Below are 25030 nucleotides of genomic sequence, written 5' to 3'. Positions count from 1 at the left end.
CTCAGAGTGTCACACGTGCTGTTAATATGAAAAAAAGATCTGCGGGGTACTTGCTGTCGCCAGGTCTGACCTTTTTCCATGTTATCTGGCACACGTGCACATTGATGAGTTTGGTCACATGAGGGAGCATCGTTGGCCTTTACATCACTTCAGTCCCTTTGTTTAACCTGATCACAAAGTGCAATGGTTCTCTTACACTGTAACAAGCCCAGGAACACACACACACACACACACATACAGGTCTCCGACATTAATGAGTTATCACAGCTGACAGAAAGCAAGGAGGAAAGATGGAGCGAAGAGGAAGACGAGGGAGGAAGGGTGAGGCAGCAGTGCCTCTTTAGAAAGGCAAATGTGCCCCGGCCCCTATTGTCTCCCAGCTGACAGGCAGCCATGGGGGGCCGAATGTGAGGGGGGTTCTGTCATGTCAGGGATTCACCAGTATCACGGGAGGTGGAAGAGAAAATAGAAACACAGACGCAGAGGTTGAAAGTGTAGGTAACATCCAGAGAGAGTGTGTCTTTATGTGCGTGAACGTGCTCTGACAGTACGTGATTTGGAGAGTGATGACAGTAATGACTGTCGCACAAAAAAATGAATGGATGCTACACTCTGCAAGTGTGCATGCATGCACAGTGTGTGTGTGTGTGTGTGTGTGTGTGTGTGTGTGTGTTTGTGATAGAGGTGTGTCACCCATATTGCAGGTTGTCCACTCACCTCACTGCACAGGTTTTCTGCACGGCCATCCCCCCTCCTCTCTCTAAGAGTGAGAGTAAGTGAAGAGAGTGTGGAATCCTCCCCAGCTACAGCTTGAATATGTATGCGTTTGCAGATATGTACATATGAATAAGAGATGAAATAAAACCTAAATCTAATCGCAGCTGAGAGTCAGACAGAGTGCAAGAAACAGTGGTTGCTGAATACTTGTTTCCCTGGAGAATGGTCACGCTGAGATGAGCCAGAGAATGTGAGCTAACCGTGGACTAACCTTTGTTGCTTTAATGGTCACATAGTGAAACATCAGTCACTTCTTTGTTCTATGAAACACTAGTGATGGCAAATTTGTCCATACGGCCTATTTGTTTACAGGATTCTTAGGATAAAGCATTAGGGGAACAGACTGTATAATAATATACATGTACTCTATATAGAATGAATTTGTTCACACCAACAGTCTCCAATGAGATATTAATAGTTTTCTAGCACAGTTAAGAAAATCAATAAAAAGTCTCTAACTTTCTGGGTCACATTCAAACACAACTTCCTGGTTTCTTTTGACATTAATTCTGTCTAAGCCTTCTTTATCCCCCATATCTTGTTTTTTTTTTCTTGGAATCCTTCACTGTGGCACAGCATGGTTGAATTTCCACTCACACCTCTCGGCGCTGCACTACAGATTAAAACGCTGCACTTACAAGTAAACCCCCCCTAGCGTGAAATCCTCGCTTGAAGTGCAACAAACGAAAAGTAAATTTTAAAAAGGACATAATAAGTTGGTATTATCCATCAAATAAAGCACGAAGATCGTCTATATCCCCGTGATGGAGCGCAATGACAAGCAAGTGACTACTTTGTGTGAGAAAATGACAGATTTAGGCAAAAGCACTGAACATGACGTGAATCTGAGCTCATAGATGCTTGAGCTCCTTTGTGTTTGTGTGAATTTACAAATGAGTGTGGTGTCATGCAGGCCCAGAGGAGTTGGTTAGATCACCCGGCTGTCAATCTTTCCCCCCGTTGTAATGTGTAATGGAAACCAGTGAATCATTGTGGGTAATTAGTTTCCTGTGTCATCTGCAGTCTCATCCTTGAGGGACCGAGGGACGCGGGGACGAGCATATGAGCCCCTTGCCACCAACGCTACGGCCGCTAATAAAGAAACAAACAAGAGAGAGCGAGGGGAGAGACTGAGAGATAAAGAATCTCAGTGAGACGGACACAGACCTGACTGAATGAATCATTGTTTCAGATGTAGACAGGCTAAAGTGGGAAGAGAAACAGATACAGATGATTCATGGCGAATGACCACGGAGGCCGAGGTTGACAAATGATGTCTCCCACCGCGGCCATCTGCAGTGACGAGTCGGCGCAGAGCTCAGAGTCATTAGTGAGTTAATAAAGAGAGAAAATGTGTCTTAAATGGAGAAGAGCTTTGATATTGTTATGTTTTCTAAAGGGGGCCATGTGTAACTATTTAAAAAGAAAAGAAATATCCACTTCCTCCAACTTGACATTCTTGATTTCAACAGGAAGTCACTGCAAATTGACCCCATCATTGACCCCCTCCTGTCATTATTGGCTGATCAATATGTTGATATGATTTTATCCCCAATTTCAAAGCCCTTTATAAATGCCACTTAATTAGGACATGCCTGTTTTCATATGTACAGCTTTTGTATCATAGTAAATCATATGCACACAATTATTTAGATAATATGCAAATGTACTACAGTAAAATGCATCAACCTGGCATATTATTATTATTATAACTATTATTCTGATTATTATCATATCACAAGTTAACAGGTAATTTGACCAACAGAACAATCTCCCACGTGTTCTCCTTAACAATAGAAAATATGGTGTATCCGTGTACGTCTGTCTCAGAGCAGCACAACGACCAACCACAGTTAATGGGTTTCTTGCCCTACAACCGCCCCATATTGTACCACACAGACTTTCTCAATGTCAGCTTGTCAGTGTGGACTCTGAGGGCCTGACTCCATCTGACTCCTCAGCACACACAGGTCCTGCCACCCTCCCATCACGCACACAAACCCTTGGTCTCTCCCCTCTCGCCTCTGACATAGATTGCCATGGCGACATCAGTCAGCCCTGTTGGCACGGTGACCTCCAGTCACCTCGTCGGGTCACCTTGTTTCGCCCCGGCCCCCCCTGCTGGGAGCGGGGCTTTTTTTTTCGGCGTGTGCACTTGAGCATGCTTATCTGGCACTTCTCCAAACCTCCCGGCACTGAGCCATTGCCCACCCACTACCTGAACCTCCGTCTGACTGTCTTCTTTCTCCATTTCATCTCTCTTTCTCTGCTCATCCTCTTTTCTCTCGCACATGACTCAAAACTCCACAGCAGAATGCAAACATACAGTAACAGATAAGAAGGTTCAGAGTTTAGGATTAATGGGGCATCTAGCTGCATGTCTATAGGATGCTGGTCCTCTGGTAACATAAACCTCTCTTTGGTTTGACCACTCTGAAACATGGCGGTAAATCATGACGCTGTGGAAGGGGACCCGCTCCTGATGTAGACAAGAAAGGGCTGAATCTAAGATAACGATTCTTAGTTTCATCTGATTCCATTAAAACATAATTATTATTTTATGAAACCGTGCAGATTCACCCACACTCTGACACACTGGACCTCTTAGTGTGCGGTGAAATCGGAATGATTCTCAGTAGTGTTGCGTAACACTACAAGGGCAGCCATCTGCTTCACTCTGGCCCTTGGTTATAGCAGTGAGGCCTAATCCACTACATTGTTTGTGTTTATGTGCATGCGCATGGGTGCATGTGTGGGGAGTGCGCGTACACGTGTGTGTGTGTGTGTGTGTGTGTTCTTAATCTGCCTGCGTTTTCATAGCACTCGAGTGGGCAAGTTGGTAATCTCACAGGGCCAGGCCACAGTGAGATTTAATCCTTGCAGCTATAGCCTCCATCTCTTTTTCTCTCATGGGTCATCCATCCATCCATCCATCTATCCGTGCTGGCGTTGCTTCAATCGTTACTTTCCTCATTTTCCAGATCTTTCTTTTTACTTTTTCCGTCTGTAAAATCTGTAGAAATAACCCATTTTTTCATCTCCCCATGTTTTCACAGAATAATCTGCACTTTCATCACATCTGACCCCCGTGACGACACCATGGACTCTAATTGAGCTGAGACAACTGCTCCTTCAACAGAAGATTGATTAATTGCCATATGATGATTGATTGATTTATTACTTCAACTCATTTACCAAGATCATTTTTGACCAATTTCCTCAAACTCACGCGGGAAAATCTGCTGCTTTCCTCAATAATATCTTCTGGATTATGGATTGTTGGCTCTGTAAAAACAAGCTATTTGAAGACGTCCCCTTGGGCTCTGGGAAACTGTGGGTGGCCATTTTTCACAATTTCCTGTCATACAAATGATTTATCACTAATTCGAAACAACTGACTGAATAACTGATAATAAAAATATTCATTACTTGCAGCCACAGACTTTGATCTTTTCTGAATTTCTATGAAATCGGCACCATTCCCTCATGGCTCTTTGATGACATAATATTACCCGTAATTAGGCGCAGTCCCTCGAGTCTAAGGTGACCTGCAGTTTCAAAAGGCCCGAGGAAATTCTGCAGTGGATGAGTGAGCGAGGTGCACCATCAAAGTCAGGAGTGGCAGCCTCACCTATCTCTCTTCTAGAGCTCTACTTATCTTTGCCTCTCTCTCCCTCTCTCACTCTTCCTCTCTTGCTGATCACAGCTGTTGGGGGGGGGGAAATGCCATTACTGGAATGAGATGAGAAGTGCATGATGGGAAAATCAAGGAAAAGCATTAAGAGACGAAAGAAGGATAGTGAAAGTGTTGTAGTGGGAAAAAAATATATTGTTAACATGCTTCTGTGATAATAGAGTGCCCATACAGATGTTTAGCATGTTAGTTACCATGGTGACTATATCCAACTACGACGGTGTCCCTCAATGAGGGCAACCAGGTATTGAAGCAAACAGGTGCAGTAACACGAACACAAAGGATTTAAAAATAACCGGCACTCCCACTCTCCCACCAGCATGTGCTCCTGCAGGAAGCTACTCAACAGCAGCTTTGCCCTGCGCTCAGGTGCAGAATGTTGTGAATGAATATAAAGTGTTGTTCATGTGTGTGTGAGTGTGTGTGTTTGCATGTGGGGTGGGGTGGGGTTATAGGAAGGTTGCTAGAGAAACGCAGAGGGGGGTCTGACTCCAGCATCACTGTTTTGATTGGAACCACTCGCTGTGAGATGCTGACTTGCTGTCAGCGCAGGGTGCTCGCATCCGTATGTGTATGTGACAATTTATCCAGCACAAATGTATTTTCCTTATTGACTAACCCAGGAGCCCAGCTGCAGGCAGCTTAGTGCATTATGGTGACAGACCAGCCATATACTGCGCACACACACAGACACACAGTGACAACATCATACACATGGACAACCCACCCACAAAGCAATTTGCGTGGGAAACACCATTTGTGACATTTGTGACATGTAAAGGTTTGAGATACTGGTGCATACACTACAACACAGCAACACAAACACACAAACATATATACAGACTTCTCCCCTGCACATTAAAACCTACACAAAAAACACTCAGGTCATTTCTAAAAGTCTAATAATGCCTGAGAGAGAAAATAAATCATTAGAGAAGCCCGGGGGAGTGTATGCGGGCAGGGGGTGATTCTGCTTACTGAGCACATAACATTATTTGTGTCCAGGCCTTTTCATTTAAATGTTAGGTAAGGCTGCAGAACAGAAATTTCAAACAGATTGTGGGAGATAACAATACAAATGAAAGGGAAGAAATGCTTTTATAGCCTTATTGATTGCATGCAGAGACAGGAGAGAAGGGAGTACAATAATCTGTCGAAACAGCATTTTAAGGCATAAACCACGAGAAAAGGTAAAAAAATTCAAAGAAGGAACAACAAGAACACAAGAGTGAAGATATAGGCAATTTAAAAACGAGGCAGGGTTGGCTCGGCAGGATGAAGATATTTAGGTGAGGAGGGAGCAATGAAAGGAAGGGGTCATTCTTGTACTCCATTTCATTAACTTCACCACGATAAGTGAGGATATAGTCGAGAGCAAGAGAGAGACATGCTCACCGGGGATCCCATTAGACTGAAAAAGGGGTAATACAGAGCGATGGAGGAAGAGCAAAATAGCAGGGGGACGCTGAAAGGCACAGGGAGAGCAGAGAGAAAGAGAGAGAGGTGGGGGAAAGGAAAGAAGAGATGTACAGGCAGAGAAGTGAGGGGAGTGAGGAAGAAGCTGACGGGGAGAGGAGAAAAATAAACCTTTGAAAAAGAGTTTGGTGAAAAACGATTAAAAAGACCTCAGCTCTCAGCTCTCTCTCCTGCACTGGGCTGAGATGAGGATTTGATTTTACTGCAGGACCAGGGAAGTCGGAGAACCCTTATTAGAACAAGGCACCCAGTGATTTTAATAAGATGGGGGGTGATTTGATATTTTTTGATTGTTAAAATGTGAAGTGTCAGACAATTTAAAAGCTATTACATGTCCGAATAAAATAATATCTCGTACACTGATGTGGTTCGGCTTTATTAACTTGTTTTTTCTGGCTGAACTGAGATAAACACAAGCCATTATTTGTTTTATTATAATTTGACTTATCGCTCACACACTAGAGGAACTTTAACAAACTGCTCACATAATGCAAACGCAACATTTCACTCTTTCCTATTGTCGGGTGTTGTCACATACAACGGGAGACTATTTTTGAAATTCCGGGTAAATAAAAGCAATGCAAAAGGACAAATATATTATATAATGAATTAAATATGCAAAGAAAATACAGAGCAAGCATTGTTGATGCAGATATTATGGTGAAAAGACATTAAAGGCTTCAAGGCGCATTTAAACTTGCTCTGCAATGCACTGCACAGCTCAATCAAGGGATTCATTACTTGATGTGTTTACTCATAGCCACATGTTTGACTGTTTTAATAGGAACTTGGTTGTTTAGAGACAACGACATGTGATTTGATATTGAGCATAAGAAAACAGAGTGAAAGATGTTCATGCAGTCGCAACGTTACGTTCGTCAGAGAAGGTCATTAACCTGGAGACAGAGAAAAGATGAAGAAGAGATGCTTGCTATAGGATCCACCTCACAAGGAGCAGGTCCTCTGGTTTCTCCTCAGCTTTGCTCGGCCCACATCACCCCCCCATCAGTGATAAGGTTACAGATGTCCTGAGGGGGACGGCATGTTGAGGAGGAGAATATGATGAAGGTTGAGCCCAACCAACCCCTATCAGTGTCATTAGCTCCACAGGCTTCTCCACTCTGACCCCCTCGACCTCTGGCCCTCAGAGATTAATCACTCACACACAGCTCAACACTGATACCACCGTGCACACGTGTGCTCACACAGATGTGAAAAAATAAGAGGTATGCACATATTCATGTGTAATGTGCTCCCTCTGTTACGTTGGAGACATAAGTGAGCAGCCTGTGTTTGGCTCATGGGAGGGTGATTATTAAACAGCATCAGAGCCAAGGCAGCTTCATCCAGTTTATCACATCCCCGACACTGAATAATCTGCCACTAATGAACACACACATGGTAAGAATCTGCGTGCATGTACACACATGTGCACAAGAGCTTTACGAATGCATGCACTGTGCATTAAATGTGAATTGTTCAGAGGGCTGCAAAGTAGCCGAAGGTGAAGACGAACATCTGTGTTTGAGCAAATTGCCACCGTATGGCTGCGTGTCTGCACACACACACTAAAAATTATAACCATCCCTTCTTTTCAAATGTTAAAATACTTTTTAGGCACATTGAAATTACATTAAAAACACACGCTGCCTACAAGCAGTTTCCCGAAATGAGTACCATTCCTTTACTTCAGCCATTAAGCCAGGAAAGTGCCCAAAGGGAGCCCAGTAATCACTTTATGCAGGACGGCTTATATACGACCCGAAAGACGGAGGACCCTTCTCCCCCTCTTCACCAATCACCCTCACCCTCTCCGTGAGGTAGTTAGAGATCGGCACATGTGTGAGGCGCATGTAAAGGCAAGGGGCCGCGTCAGGCTGAGAGCCCACGTGTGAACTGGAACGGGCCTGATGCGAGTCCTGGGACTTGTTTAATGAATCCCTCCGTAGTCTGAACACACATCCCGGGCCCCAGGAGAGGGCCTCATCTTTCACCTCCGTGCCCTCGTACACGGGACTCTTCATACGTGACATAGAAACAGCTTCGGTGTGATTCACACGGAACTGGAGCACTTCATTAAAAAGAACTTCAGAAGGTGGACAAAGGCGAGAGGGAGGGTCTTTTCCTAAAGTCAAAGAAGACAGGGAGGATATTAACAGCCTCTTCTGAACAAGTGGGAGAATTAAGCGCATGAGGAATCAGGTGACGTTCCAAAAGTTCAACCCTTCTTTTATTGCACTCGTTTGATATAGAGTTCACCGCAAGTGTTAGCGAGGGAGGAGGAGTTTAGTGCATTTGTGTCCGATATGCAGCTCTGCCTGTTTATAGTGTGTTTAGAGGAGAGAGAATGTGTCTTTTAATTAAAGGGTCTGCTTGATTTAGTGCTGCACTCAGGGAGAGAGACTGCGAAAGAAAGAGTGTGAGCGGGGATGAAATAAGGAGACGAGGCCCAGAGTGAGGCTAACACATGCAGCAAACAAGCACATCTCTCTGGGGCCTAATGAGCCTGATCTAGCCCGAACTCTTCATCAGCTGGGACGGTAAATTCTGGAATAACAAATCATTATGCCAAGTCAAATTATGTCCGTCTCCAGGTGCGTGTAAATGTATTCCTGTGGCTGTCTGTCTTTTGTCTGGCTGTCAGCCCTACGAGACATCAAAATGTGCTGATACACACCCCGAGGTACACAAGGATATAAAACCGGGCGCGCACACGAAGAGGACTCCTCCAGGTAATGGTGTGAATATTTAATAAAGGCTCATTAAGAAGTGAATATAAGAGGTTGAGGTATAATGACACCGGCGAAGACAAGAGTAATAAATTCAGGTCCCATGCAAGCCTAATCAGCCCGGGTCGTTCAGACACAATCAAAAGCTTAGGGGCGTTAGACACACGAGCGAAAAACACTACATTTTCACCATTTCCAGCTCGGAGGACGATGCATCGCTTTGATTTGACTAAACTTTTAAGAGGTCTTTATTTTATTTATCCTCATAAGAAACATGCAGTGGAGTACAGGGTTGGGTGTAGTATTTTTTTTCCCAATACCGGTGCTAAATCAATACTTTTAAAACGCTACGGATGCACGAATGAAGTGTCTCTGAACCAGAGTTCAGTGCAATGTTGACACGTGCAGTGTTGTTTACGTTGACTGATTTTTGTACACAACCCCAATGGAGTAGTGGGCTTCACCTAATCTTTCCTTATTTCACACTGAGGCCTAAAATGTCTTCGTCTGTACTAGAGTATTGATGTCGTGCAGCTTTTGGCGACAAATTATTGAATTCACAGCATTTTATACAAAAATTCTCATTGTGGAATTCCTTGTTCCTGCTCGATGATGACAAATGCCTAACATCCCTAAATCTTGGCACGCACAGTGTTGTGATACTTCAAAAAGTAATTTTAAACGCGAGGAGCAAATCGAAAATTACACACACACTCGTCTTATTTCAATGTCCAATTACTATTGCCATCTTCCCCTGCAGTTTGTAACACGAGGTACGATGATACATTCTGCTCAGATCAGTCTTCACAAGCAATTACCAGCTCTGGCCCATTAAAATCAACACAGGATATGCCTCTTCCATTAGACATACTATGATGGGCTCCTTTCACATTGAATTAGCCCATTTATACGCATAACACACAAATGGTTGAGTGTGTAATGTGCACATTTTTTTGTATGCTACAAAAATTTGGTCTTTTTTTCCCCCATCACAGTTGGAAAGATGAGAATAAGAAGCGAAGAGGGGGATGGGGGATCCTCATAATCTTAAAATTCATGAGTATACATGATCATCATGGCTGTGGTATTGAAATATAGCCACTATGGCCCATATGCATACATATCTGCTGTATTGTAAGTAAATAAATACCTAATTAAGTTATCTGTGCAAATGTGTGTATATGAAAATGAGAGTGCGTGCATGCATACTGTGTGTGTTATGTCCGACTGGCAGGTACATACTGCAAGGGTGAGCATACGCAAAGATTTAATTGAATTCCGACTGCTATTGTGTCGGCCCGCAACACTCTGGCTTATCCAACCCTGAATTGCTGCCAGTGAGATCTAATCATCCTGCATGAAATGAGCCCCACCTGAGCAGAATGGCGGTGCAGGGTCTGCAGGCTGCAGGGGGAATACCTCCATTAGGCGCCAGGCGGGGAAACGAGGGAGCAGGAGGAGGAAGGGTCAAGAAAGAAGGTGGTGGCAAGTCATGTAGGAAAAAAAGAGGGATAATGGATACAGAAGTAGAAAAGAGGGAGCAGGTTGCAGTGAGTCTATTAAGGCAACCATAATAAAGTCTTTCTGAGATTAGGTGTGTGTTAAGAAATGTAGTCAAGCTGCTATGTGAGGTTATTTGTTACATGAATGAGGCCCTGTTCACGTCTTGTATTAACATCTCTGCTCCCTCGAGAGACTGGATCACATGTGAGCAGCTCTACATACCTCAGTTCAAACCTGGTGTTCAAACGAGACCTGTGACCCTCTGTGTTCTGATCTGGTTTCCCCGCCCTCAACGAAAATATACATGCACGTCATTTGCAAGTTAATGTTGTTTGCAGCCAGTTTGCAGAGGTCTCCGTTGTTAATGGTGGTAAATAAATAAGTGTATGAGAAACAATGAAAAGTGTGAAAATCTGACTATAGAGGACGTCAGCAGAGTGGCCACGGTCCTTGAACGTGGCCCAGGGCACGTTAACATTCCCACAGTAAAAGGAATGTGGGACCATGCACCCTACAATACCTCTGAAGGTGTTCAGAGTGATGCATCTTGGGTGCACGTGTACTTAGAGCTGAACTTTTTTTCCACCAGGATGGATGTTAATGGCAAACAGTATAGTCCTAACTTGAAGAAAACCCAGAGGAAGCTGCGACCCGTCCGCCAAAGCAACAACAAACGCAGAGAGCATTACACAAAGAGGAACGCAAGCGCCATGATGATCATAACAACACACTCACTTGAGTCATGCGGTGCCACACGCAGACCTGAAAGCCACAGAGGCGCATGTGTGCAGAGACACAGATAAATGGACGAGGACTCTGCTGGCTCCCATTCATGCTCTCATTACACAAACTATAATAAATCAAGACGAGGACGAGGACAGCAAACACAGCTGATCAACCAAAATAACAACGTACTGAAGCTACAGCCGCACTCTCGTACCCGCAACATGTGAACCGGCTCGTGAAGCTGTGTCCCTGTGTTGCTATGGCTACTGACTCCTCACATCAAAGCACTGAGGCCACTGCAAGTCATCAAATTCATGAATACAGTTCTCTATATGCAGAGTGTATGAAATACTTTGAAAAGTGCCAGAACTGGCAGGTAAACTCTTGTGAGGTTAAACAGAGGACAAGATCGAAGAGCAGGGGAAAAAGCTTCCGAAATGTCCTTAAGGCACGGGGAAGTGTGTGTTTGTGTGTCCTCGGGCTTCTTACTGAGAGCAATCTGTCCTGCTGTGGCTGCATCTCCTCCTGTGGTGACGTCAGAGCTCTGCTGCAGTCAGAGCGAGATGTGGGATTCCTGTAGAAACTAAAAGTCATCCACTCCTGTGCTGCACACAGCACATTCCTGTGTGCGAGTGTGTGTTTGTCTGATTTGAATGACAATAGAGGCACTGACCCTGAGAGATGCTTTACTGCTGTGACTCAGTTTCTCGCTCAGAAACTGTCTCCTTTTGAGAGCCCGGCCTCCCTCCTCTCCGTCTCTCTCATGTTCATCTGTGGTCCATGAGTTACAGCTCTCAGACGCTGGAGCATGCAGCGCACACTCAAACACTTGCACTCCGGCAAGCACACAAACACACACACACACACACAAACACACACACACAGACACAGCGCAAAACTACACACCGCAGCAGCAACATCAGAAGCTGCCTCAGGAATAAGCAGCTTTTAGTTATGAATAAAAAAAATTTAAAAACACATTCTGGGATAAAGAGATGAAACCCGCCTCTAATTCACTGCTCTTTCCCTTCATCACTCCATCAACTGTTCCATTAGACAGGAGAGAGTGTTAAAAAAAAAAGGAAGCCAGAGGGAGAGAGACAAAGATAGAAACTATCTGCAGTTTTAATGTCTGTCCAGACTCTTACTGCAGGTAGTGAAGACTTAATTCAATATGAGTTATTCAGCATAATTTCTCAGATTGTTAAATTGGCCTCCAACTTCGTACCACATTTGAAAAAAATTCCCTCACAGCATTTCTCACAAGTCGTGTTCATGAACGTGCGATGGACTCGCAGATGACCTGAAAAACATGACTCCTCTAGAAAAGTGGTTAAATGTACTTTTGGACAATCAGTGGATATAAAGTCTTTCGTTAGCAGTGAAGATAGAAAGTATTTATGTATCAGTCCAAAACAAACAGTGAGTCTTAGTTAGTACGTTTTATTAAACTTCTAACCAATTTCCTGATTGGTTCACACGAGGACGTACAGACAGAGTAAAGCAGTAAAATGGAAATGCATCGGTGATGCAGCATACATTATGAGTATAACACCCGATCTTCTGATGTTTAAATCGTCTGCCATTATTTTACGAGAGGTTACGCCCTGATACAGAGCTGAATGCTGATTGTTTCACCACCGGCCTATAAGGGCACAATCCCAATGAGAGAAAATAATGGCTGCATGAAAAGTTTTATGCTAAAAAAAACTTTGACAAACCAAAACAGCGCTAGAGATTTGGAGGAAAGGCCGAACGGGAAAAACACAAAGACTCAAACTGGACTCGCCGCATCGAGTTTGACATCTGCCTGCATGTGATCTGATTTCATCCCGATACAGAGTCACGACAGTGGATTTGAACTGGCAGCCGACTCAAAGCACTGAACCATTCTCTGATGCAGTGGCAACTCTGGAAAAGAGAAGAAACAGTTCGTCTTGGCCGGACCACTGAATCAATTACACCAGTGATCCAGGTGGGGGGGGGGGGGGGGGGGTATCATAAACTGGCAAGAACGTTATCAGAACAGCAAACCGAACCGGCCCTCCGCACCTTCTCCGTGAATAACACACTCCTTGATGCTGATTCTCTTTAGTCCGGCCAAGTGTGAGAAGTCAGAGCCACAGAGACGAGCGGCCAGCGCAGGTTGTTGATTTGTGACCAGTCATGCTCATCTAACCTAATCTCAGTGAGGCCTGTCTGCTTCGCTTCACATGCCAGGCCACATCTCAGGTGTTTCAGGCATGGGCGACATCGTGCTTCATAGCCTAAAGAGCTGACAACAGAGCGGCAGCAAAAACTCTGAATGCATCACAATTACCCCGTCGCTGCCCCCTGGGACGGGCTGCATGCAGTAAATGAGAGCGCGTTTTCATTCATGTACTTTTCCTTGGAAAACAGTCCGAGGGGAGAAGCCAGCAGGTCTGTTTCGTGTCATTTAATATTCAATCAGTCACTGTATTCAAACTGACTTCAGTGGCTTTAACTTTTCAAGCAAACTTATATTTCCTCAATAGCCACACATCACAAGTTCTGATTAATATGTAAATTAAAGCAAGCTCTTTACTTTGATACAAAACCACAGAAGTTTAAGCTTTAATATTTTATATATTTTAATTATATTTATACCTGATTTACTGATTCAGTGCACTTTTACTGAATATATTCAGGAGTATTTATGAATATTTAATTTCAGTGAAGGTCAACAAATCCACATATAACTATTACAAGCTGAAACAAGAACATTCATTAAATCCATTACTATTAGTCAAGCAGGCATATTTTATGGCACATTTAACCAACACAACAGAGTAAATACCAAATTAATAAGATTTAATACTTTTTTTGGAACCTGTAGATGATTTTGTGATGAAAAAGATAGATATTATAAAGTAAAGCAGAGCAATGAGAGACGTGTGAATTGTAGAAGTGTGCTGCAGCAGTTAGAGAACTGTACCAAACTCAAGGTCACCGGCCCACCCACCTATTTGTTAATGGATAAGGTACAGCAGGACACACAGCAATGGCGGGATGAGTGCAGAGCTTCACCCCCTGATCTGAGGACAGCCTGCCAAGGCAAGCTGAGCTGACAGCAACTAAAGCCGAGGCTCCCCACATGTGCTAATCTCCCAGATTTAAATGGGAACACAGCACAAGAGCACAGAGCAGGACGAGCCTGTCTGATCCACGACCGTATGTCTGAGCACACGCACAAGCATGCACAGGCAACACACATGTGAAAACACGCAGTCATTCACATACTCATTTCCACAGTCACATCTAGAGACAATGCACACTACGGGAAATAAGTTGGATAAGGACAAACTTGGAGGCACGCGTGGAGAGGCCACAGAGGATTCTGCTGCCTGTTGTGATGCTAACTTCAGATTGCAGCCACTTAAAGGGCTGGAGAGAGAGTGAGAGGGGAGGAGAAAAGAGAGCCACAGAGAGAGTGAGCGAGCAAGAGAGACGGAGAGAGAGGGAGAGAGCATCCCCCTTTCTTTCTTCATAAGAGCAGACTGGGAACCAGCAAGAAGCAAGGAAACCATGACAACCAGACAACCAACCTTGGCAACCAAACCGGCGTTCTCACAGTCAGAGCCAGACAGGCGGCTCAGCAAGAGTTAATCTGAGCCGGGTGAGAGAGGAGAGAGAGAGAAATATGTTCTCTATCACAGACATGTGCAAATGTTAGATACACTGTACGTCCTAAATACGCCATGTTGAGAGAGAGAGAGAGAGAGAGAGAGAGAGAGAGACCTTTGCGACTGACTAAATGACTGAGGAGCAGCATCAAAAGTGCACAGGGACTCGGGCTGGTGGTTACAGAGATGTCTAGAGGCAAAAAAAAACAAAAAACACACCACACATATTTTTTTATTGAAGAAAACAGTGTGGAGTCGTATATAAGTGTAACAATTTGATGCACCGGTGAGAAGAGAAATGGTGTGTTTCGGAGTTTCTCTCTCCACGGGGAAAACTAGCGCCGTGAAATTCTCAATGGCACGAGGCGATAACACATTACGTGACACCCTGCAGCCGAGCGGGGCCGGCGACCTCAGAGAGACACAGGAAGACACGGACAGAGTGAGGGGGTGAAACCTTGTTTGTATGTGCATGGATGTGTGTGTACTCTTGGTATAACTGAGAGAAAATGGACCATAATGCTCTAACCTGATTCTCCACCCTCTATAACGTGGCAGAGAAACAGTGACAGTGGATGCGCCGAGTTCGGATAAAACCCAAATAGGATGTAATGGGGCCTGTCCCAAAACAACACACACATAAATAGACACACTCATTCATGATTGCCCACAGAGACAGTTCCAGCAGCCGTTCGCTGATTCACTGACCTTCCATCTAAAGATTGAACCCTCTCCTCCTCTTGGGGTCAGCAATAGAGAGATAAAAACCAGGGAGGAGGAGAAGTATAATGAAGAGAGTGATCAATACTTTGCCTTAATTAATAACCTCCACCGCAGTCCGAACATTCACGACCACTTCATGCCGTCTCAGTTCAAGGCTTTTTCTTTTTTCCTTCTTCCTCTGCTCCTCCTTCTTCTCCTTGACTTCATCCGTCTCTCTCCTCCCCACTCTCCAGTTCTCCACCTCTTTCCTCATCATTAATCTCTGAAAATCATTGGCTACATACATTTCTCCCAATCGATGCAATTCCACCGAGGTCTTGTCTGATTTACCACATGGCTGAGTCCCCGTATGAATCTTGACTCGGCCAGGGGAAGGGGGACGGAAGGGGGACGGAGGAGGGAGGGAGATAGAGCGAGGTGGATCAGAGGAAAAGTGCAGTGAATGACAGAGACCATCATCATCAGCCAAAGTCACAGACAAGTGGAAAGACTAGAGGCCAAGTCTTGGTTCCGTTTGGAAAAGTTTCAGGCCAAGAAATTGCCGCTGATGGAACAGAGGCTACATCGACACTAAAAGGTTTTCATTTGAAAGTGCATCAACTCTGCTACACAAGTTAGAAAACTCTGGTGCAGCATTTGAGTCTGGACGGGCAGAAAGGCCGATGTCTAGAAATGATGACGAAGACACTGAATGTTTGCCTGAAACTAACAACCACATATCTGCTTTGTACAGCAGCACATCCATGTCTTCATGTTTACGAAGGCACATGCCGAGTGTGCGAGAGCATTCACTTGCATTTTCAAGTTCCTTAATAAGGACGGGGAATAAAAATGATACTTAGCCAAAACTCTCATGCGGACAATTATTTCTTTCATTCTCAAAGTGGTAATATGGATGTAGCCTGAGCCTAAACACACATTTGGGAAAGCATACATCCACACAAGCACCCAACTAGACAACATTACTTATCAGCTGACACACAGACACACTTGCACACCAGCCTCCCATCATTTAGGACACATGTCAGGGCTGAGGGAGAGGGGCTTGGGCGTTTGCCACAGTCCAACAGCTGAGACCATGCAAGCCTTGGCTTCCTGCTCTCCAGCTCTCCTCCAGCCCGCTGACACAGGGCTGTTGCACAGCTGGGAGCAACGACGTTCCTCCGACCTGAATGTCTGAAAGGGCCCATTTCAACCCGGGGTCGATCGCCGTAACCCGTTCATTTATTTCCATCAATAACTCAACAATTTTAGGTCGAAGCTGGCAACATGGGAGATGGACACCTGTGTTTGAGCTCGACGCTAGTTTCAAGATTATGTTAATAGGACACAGACTATGGGTCACCCAGAGTTTGAGCACCTGGTCCATTCACACAAACACACACACTCATTTAGTTTCTAAGGATTTGCCAAGTGGTTTTTCATTGACAGCATCGACTGAGCATTCCTTCTTCACTTGTCATCATCAGGAATATCATGTGCTGTGAAACAGTATGGATCTCCTCCACCAGACAGGAAATCTTTGGGAGTGCCCATTGATCCGAATCAACCGTCCCCAGCACACCAGCTATCAATCAACATCAAATTAATGGTTTTACGTTAACGTACAATTTACCAGACACCGGTGGAGATAATTTGCGCATGTGTAAATGAAAATAAAAACAAAATGAGAGCTTTTCTTTCACTCCCTAAAACACGGAAACCAACACAACCTCATGTTGCATCAGAGGAACACACGCTGAGAGTTACAATCTGGCCAGCCCTTCGCTGACATGGAAACACAGAGAATAGCGAGATTCTGGCTGAAATGCCCTGTAAGCCTGGGGAGCATGAGAACAAGAACTCTCCAGCAGATAGACGGAAAGAAGGAGAACTAAATAGAGAAAGAGCGAGCAAAGACGTGAAATCACAGGCAGCTTTTTGTCAGATGAACGGTCAATATAAAGCCCCTGAAGCACAGATGATTTCACTCTTAACATCAATCAAAGAATCAAGGAGCCAACACATCAGCCTCCAACTGGTCGCTTGTCAATATCCAAGTCTCGCAAAAAAACAGCGACTTACAGTGGATTAGCAGTCAATCTCTTCCAGACAATAGGCCTCTATTCCACTAATAAACAGCCTACAGGAACAAAGTAAAGGCGAAGCATGAAAGTGTTTTCCGAAGCATTAGTGGAACAGAGTAGCGATTCAGCCCGTCTTAAGTCGGTGCGCTGGTGAAAACACAAATCCACAATATTCAGCTTTGTCAAACAAAGCTTCGAGATTCTGAAACTCAAAGAGTTTGATTCTACCTACAAACCCTGGTGCTGATAGAGACAAATGTTACCTCACTTACTGTAGCATCGTAACATTGAACGGAAGCAAATACAGAACATTATACAACCCAACAGGCAGCGCAACTCAGTGTTTGATAGGAAAAGGTGCTGATTGATCATTTTTAAAATGACAGTGCAAGAGGTACGAGGAAAATGCTGAGACTCAGGTGCCCCGGCCAGGTTCCGCCACGCACCTAAGCACAATAACTGTCTTTGGCTTGGTAAATGGCCGCCATGCTTCTGTGGCTTCGGCCGCAATCAGTAGCCAGCCATGCCGACACTCCATATCTATAGACCCCATCAAGCCCCAATGCACAGCTGACAAAGACGGGATTGCTCACATAGTCTGAAGAAACCAGAGAGAAAGCAATAAAGCTGAAGGAAAGCAAGTGGAGAGAAATATGGGGGTGTCGAAGACTGACAGGCAAGTCCATAATATACTGTACATAGAATACACTACACTCTTGTATTTGGAGTAAGAGTAATACATTTAACTGGAATAGCACTCAGAATGTATACCTCCGCCAAGGCCCAACAGTCCTCTGATGGAACCACATTTCAATTCAGATCCTGACTGAACATATCAGGCTCGTTAAACCTGCCTGATTTTTTTCCATCAAGATCCATGAATTATTCTCTGAGAAATGACTTTTAACAAACACCCTCATCACCTCATGTTAGAGAAAGGGGAAAATATTCACTGGATCTGCACCAAAATTGAATGGGCTCTTCCATGGGTGGTCCCCCACATCCCCATGAAATTTCATGGAAATCGGGTGAGTCATTTTTGCGAACTGCTATCTAAAAGATAGAAATTCACATGAAGACATAGCCTCCTTTGGGGAAGTGATAATGTGCTACAACCTTCTTTTTAAACTATGCACGTGTGGTGGTTCTAGGAAAACTGTGGCCTGTCCCATGCGGCCTGTGCAACTCTACTTGAACCATAGCTTGGAGGTGCTAAGTTGCTAAGCTGGTGTGGGCCAGCCCATCCTACCTTTGGGCCACGTGAGTGCGTGAGTGAGAGCCGAGGGGACTTTGGCTGTGTAGGGGATTAAATCAGGAAGCCAAACCAGAACCACTGTGGCGGCCATGTGTGTGTGTGTGTGTGTGTGTGTGTGTGTGTGTGTCAGGAAAAGGCCTAATCACTTAATGAACATGGAACAGCACCACTCTACTGAACAGGGCAGCCAGATCAACCAGAGGCCTTCCGCTTTCTCCCATCTAATAATACCGGCCAACCACAGCCTGGGAAAGAACACGCGGGACTTAGCCCACTGGACGAGCCCGGCTGCCACTCTCGACTGTGACGGGACCATTGGGCACTCAGGGTAGTTGCCAAACCAACCCCCTTCCTGGGACTGAGATCTGACAGATTAACGAATGGTTAATGGGCAAATGGGATATTATGCACTGTCATTAATCTGAATAGGTTTGGCATGAGTCAGCTACACAGACGCCAGTAACCAGTACTCAACACGCATGCACTGCCGTCGCTGCACATTTGAAACATGAAAATGTAATTTAAGAACCAGGCCCAAATGAATGTGGTATTTAATTATGATCTTCCATCTTCCTGTAACTCAGTTAAAATTCTCCTGATTAAATTACCTGGCAGGTGAGGGCCAAGGACACAAGTTATGAGCCACGTGGACTCGTAGCTTTCCTCCGTGTGTCTGACATCTCAGGGTAGCAAGAAAAATGCCTCAACACTCAGATAAATACATCCTGAGCCACGGATGAGCTCAGCGACACCACGTCATTAAACGTCTGTACCCAGCAGACTATACTGCCAGCTCTACACCACCATAAACAACCATTAGACACTCCTGAGAGCCATCTGAAAGTCTGGCTGTGAGCGAAAGATCCTCCTGTAAACACAAACGATTAAATATGAGCTGTAGGAGAAAGGGAGTCTGGCTAAATAAATACTACATTTTTGTTAATCTGCTCAACAACAAAAAAAAACAAAGGCAACAAAGCTTTCAGCATGAATTCTCAATGTGAGGTCACCCTACTGTCATCACACTGCAGACAAGGGACACTGAACTCAATGCCCATGGATGGAACATGTTCTGGAATTTGATTTCTGGTGGGAAACCCACTTCAAAATGTCCTGTAAAGATCAAGACTCTTGTTAATGACCAGTGAATGAAGTGACCTGGGAGGCTATTTCCAGAAAGCATGTGCACAAACATTTACACGAACACACGGCTGCTCGGCATGACCAGCTGGAGCAGGTATATGGGGAAGTTACGCCATTTGTAGCCGTTTTCGACAGCAGATGGGAGGAAAATCTCCACAGACGTGCAGGAAGAGAAGAGGAAAAGTCTCTTTTTCTCTCTCTGAAAGGGCGGTGGGCTTACAAAGCATCTCTCCTGCCATCTCTGCCTACACACTGGGCTGTGCCTGCCTCTCTCACATGGCTCACACTGGCTGCATGTACTTGACCGCAGAGGATTCTCACTGTACAATGCTGACAACAGTGCACGGGCTGCTCCTGCACAAACAAGCCAACATACATGCATGCATCACTTACTATTGTATTTAAATATGATGGACTGAACGACACCTTTTTAATCATGAATGGCACATTCATGATTAACTTTAACAAACTGCAGTGTCACTGCTGCTTGTGCTGAGATGAAGCATGTGCTTCTTGCTCAAGGAAGCCCAGCAATTGCCTCCCCCTGGGGTGCATGAATATAGATCAGTGAGGCTCCTACTCCCCTGCTCCTGGTGTAATCTGTCAAGGTGGGACCCTCTACTCTATATTGGAGGAAACCCACGTATTGCAGCCAGAGCCTATAGGAGAAAACGCCTGCCTGCCTGCTCCCTTCCCTGCCTGCCTGCCTGCCTGCGGACTAAGAATAGATCAATGTATCAGGCAAATCGGGATTAACGGCGTTGTGCTCCAATCACAGGACGCACACATTTACGCACAAGCACACGCACAAAGCCAGGCAGCCAGGGCACTAAAAGAAAGTTCATTTTTACAGGACATCACACTGTCATCGTTTGTGTTGCCGGACGGTTTCCACGCTGCTCCGCTCCCGCAAACACACACGCACACACACACACATTCAAACGCCGACGCACAGCCAACATCACCTAAATCCTTCCACTCCTCAAAGCAACCCTCCCAAAAAAAACCAATCCGTGGACAGGTGCTGGTGACATGGCGGGTGAGTTTAATCCATCACCTGCAGACACCCAACAAGACACAACTGGCTCCCCGCAAACACAAACCATGCAATTCAAATTTAAAATAAAAAAAAAGGTGCATGCGGGGATCTGTCCCAACTCACCTGTCTGTCCCTTCCCCAGCGTCTTCTCCAAACGGTAAGGTCCCACGTAATTGGCGTGTTGGGCACCGCTGTTGTCTTTGCCGGACGATGACATGTCGAATGTGTGCGTAAAAAACACTTTAGCGCAGACAATTAAACACTCCTCCTCCGAGCCGCTGCCGTCTTCTCTCTCTTTTCTTGTCTTTCTTGGTTGTTACTCCACAGCCTTCTTCTCTTTCACCTCTCTCTGTGTCTCTCTTCTTCTTTCTTTTTTTTTTTTGCGTCCCTGCCTCACTCGCAGCTCGAGGAGGTGAAGCTCCTCTCTCTTTTTCTCGCCTCCTTCGCTCCTACCGCTGCAGACGAGCCGCAAGTGCCTGGAATATCATTGTCGGTGGAAGCTGCGCCGCCGCTGTGCGTCTGTGGGAGGTGCTGCCGAGCCGTCAGGGGGAGAGGGGGGAGGAGAGGGAGGGAGAGAGAGGGGGTGATGGACAGCGGATACAGCCAATCAGAGGGCCGGACAGCCCCTTCGTGCAGCCTTGTTGCAGGTTGTGATTGTGAGTTTAACACTTTACATCTTTGTTGTCTTTATTATTCCCAAGAGAGAGTTTAGTTTGTTGTAGTAGAAGCAAATGTGCAGATTACAGAGAATAAACAAGACAAATAACAAATATACATATATATACAGTCATTGGAATGAATGGAGACATATTAGGCTCACAGTCAGGCGCGTTATTTTTTAATTAAGGTTTTACTGACAATAACTCCTCAGTTCATTTGTCATCTCTATCAGATATTTTCATATCATATGTACAAATGTTACAAACTGCTTCTTCCAGTAAATGTTGTAAATACTGTGATTTTTACTGATGTGTTCGTTGGAAACACCGGAGTATATGAGAAAAAGTCTTTCCACAATGTGTAAAGTGACCCAGCATCATAGTTGCACCTGGACACAGCCACATATGTATACGATAAAATGAACGACTGTTTTATTCTTGTGACAGGATCCACAAACATTTATCTGAGCTCCTGATTATGGGATGCTCACAAAAAAATAATTCTGCACTGTGGGTTTCCTTCTCCTCACTCCTTATGGCTTCAAATCTTTCCTTGACCTCTTGACATATTCCATCGGGGTCGAGGAATCGTGGTTTGGAGAGGAGATTATTTGAACGCACCCCTGGTCTGCTCTGCTTGGCCAGCTGCATACTGGACCGTGATTGGCTTCCAGACTTGTGATATCAGCAACTCGTCTTGTGCGTTAAACTCAGATTTAAAGTGAACACAGAGAAACTTTCTCCCTGTGAAAACAGCCTTCCAGTGTGAAAGTCCATGCATAAACTGAGCCATTGAAGCTAAACCACCATTACGCCGAATACCATCTCTCACCAGAAAGTGTTCCAGCGTTCATAAATATTTATACTGAATTTATTTACTGAGGGGCTGTTATTGCGGTCAGGAACCACAGTGTTGGCGATTATTGTCTCTGCCCGCTCTTATTTCTTTTTTACTTCGTCCTTTTTCAGTACTCTCCCATCTTACCTCTCTCCAACACACACACACAATACAGTGATGGTGTGTGTGTGTGTGTGTGTGTGTAGCAAGGGGAGAGTGTGTTGGCCTTCTGATTCATTTCACACCCCACTGGTCTGAGACCTGTGACTGTGGCTCTGGCCTCTGTCTGTTCCTCACACCCTTAGAGAGTACAGGTGTCAGGGGACACATGCGGGAGAAACACACACACTTGTTCGTGCACGCTCACAAACACACTTTGTGACCTCTAAATATTCCTTGTAAGTTTAAAGTGGGGGCTGCTGAAATATTAAGCAGAAAGAATTGCATCACGCCGTGAGCTGCACCAAAGCCAAAAACATCTCAGCTTTTATGTTAATATGTCCAATAATACACACACTACACAATTATCGTCATTGCATTTCAATAATTTATTTCATAAGAAATTAATTTGCTTTAGTGCATCATCTAGTTTCCATTCATCTTCCCTTGGCGCATAAGACAAAACACAATATTGCTTAAAGATTACACAAATGTGCCGTGTTGTAAATTTAAAGAGGCACTTACAAGCAGAGTGTGGAAGTGAAATTCTATTTAAGGCATAAATCCTGTACGTAGGAGAGAAATATTTACACATAGCAGCTCAGTATAGCAAAGTAATAAAGGAAATGCATTGCGATCCTTCATGAGAACATTTCCTCTCTGCTCACTTTCCATTCATGAAGTTTACAAACCGGCACATGCCCCAGTTTGGCGTCTTTGAGGTCCGTGTTGAGCATGTGTGTCGTTTCCCATGATGCCCTTCATCATGCTGGGAGCTGGGTGAGAGCAGGAGGGAGGCGTGACCCCAAGTGTCGCCCACGTGACCGCGCGGTGCCAGGTGGACCGGGCATGTGATGTCAGCGCGCGCTGCCAGGTGGGCACCATCTCAATAATGCATCATGCCCAGCTCTGGCAGTGACAGGAGCGTCACTTTGAAGTGTTCCAGAAACATCTGTAGCTCCAGTTTTTAATCACCTTGCCCGTGCCACCCTGCGTCCCATCAATCCTTCCCCTGCTTCTTCTCCGTCTGCATCCCTCTCTCCCTGGTGCCTGCAAAAAAATTAATGAGGAGTCGTCTTAGTTTGTGTTTGAGCTTGTGTGAACATGTGAATGTGTGAATTCAACCCCACTGACGCACCAAGCTGCAAGAGGGCGAGCAAAATTCAAAACGGTGTCTCGCTTTCCAAATATTCAGCGAGGCAAGAGTCATCAAAGTGTTGTGTTACTGTAGATAACACAAATTTACCACCAGCTAAACAGCAATCTGCCGCAATCGCAGGCTGTAACACTCCACAGGATTTACATATTAATACTCTCTTTCCCAAACAACTTGATCAAACCAAACAATGCTGTAATGTTTGAAATTCAATCATGTCACTGGATAGAGTGTACGCAACCCAGATGTCTTTAATGGAAAGTTTATTTTTCATCAGATCTGTTTGCTTTGAGAGAGATGTGATGAAAGATGAGGTGAGGCAGAGGAACAAAACAGAGGTGGGGAGAGATAGAGGGAGTAGTTCATCAAAAAGTAGAACGTATTTAATGTGTGGCTGGAGTCCAATAACCTCTGGACATTAGAGGGAGCCCAGGCTGCATAATATATCCACCATAGCACCATATAATGAATAGCTTTGTACCACAGTCCGACCCATTCAACAGGGGGACTGTTAACACTACCTTACACTAAATATGTGCACACACACACACAACCGCACACTGGCACACACATAAATTCACACTCTTGTAGTACGACAGTGTTTCCACCCAGGAACAACAGCAACACACACACACACACAAACGCATACATGTGAACTCACAGCCCTTCAGGGTTGAACAAACTGATTACTGCCAGCTAGCTGCGGACAGGAAGCTGTTGGCCTGTTTCTGGTTTGGCCAGCATGGTGTGCTTGATTAATTAGTGTGTCATCCACATACAGAGGAGACTATTAGTGTTCATCTGCAAACATTTAGAGAACTAGAGAGCAAGGGAGTGAACACAAGGGCAGTGAAGGTGGATTTCGGTACAGCCAGACCTCTGGCCTGACAAATATGAGAGTCCTTTTTGGCGTTTTGACTTGAGTGCAGCATGCAAACTAAAAAAGAGATGAGAAAGGCATCAGTGATGGTATATTATGTTTAATATAATGTTCAGGAGATGCTGTTTCTCAGAACATAGATAGCTCACACTCCCATAACGCACACAAAAGAGGTGGGGTGTCAAGAAAGGCACACCCAAGGGAAACAATAGGATCCATGTGACAGGCTACTGTCAACATGTAACAGATATCATGGCTCTCATTCCCATCCTTCACATGTAGGTTCTTGTGAAGGCAGCAGTGAGTGAATGCAAGTATTTGTGTGCCGAGCTATTCCCAAAGAAATAAAAAGTGCATCCCAAAGTGAAACAGTAATTAAATTCATACTCTGAACTGAGACGTAGCTCTGAACACAAGCTGGGTTGTTGTATGCACAGAGCAGAAATGTGACGTAAAGTCAAATGTACATGGAGATGAAGCCTCATAATTATCCAGACGCTGGAGGACACTTGTGCACGTCTCCGGGTCTGCAGGAGGACCTTGGAGTGTGGCACACTCGAGCC

At 44.9% G+C, this 25030-nt stretch overlaps 1 protein-coding gene across 5 annotated transcripts in view; it reads right to left on the bottom strand.

Annotated features, from left to right (window-relative positions):
* Positions 1-21305, bottom strand: part of brsk2a (BR serine/threonine kinase 2a) — a 160524-nt gene extending 139219 nt beyond the window's left edge. For 2 of the 5 annotated variants that reach the window (XM_069528951.1, XM_069528952.1), the window contains exon 1: positions 20899-21305. In XM_069528951.1, coding sequence (XP_069385052.1) covers positions 20899-20992 — 94 coding nt within the window. In that variant the 5' untranslated portion in view covers positions 20993-21305. The remainder of the gene's footprint in view (positions 1-20898) is intronic. The other 3 variants (XM_069528955.1, XM_069528957.1, XM_069528960.1) reach the window with 2 other exon arrangements.
* Between the last annotated feature and the right edge of the window lie 3725 nt (positions 21306-25030).

This window comes from Paralichthys olivaceus, chromosome 7 (genome assembly GCF_024713975.1).
Source record: "Paralichthys olivaceus isolate ysfri-2021 chromosome 7, ASM2471397v2, whole genome shotgun sequence".
Classification (NCBI taxonomy): Eukaryota; Metazoa; Chordata; class Actinopteri; order Pleuronectiformes; family Paralichthyidae; genus Paralichthys; species Paralichthys olivaceus.
This window is presented reverse-complemented; position numbering and strand designations above follow the sequence as displayed.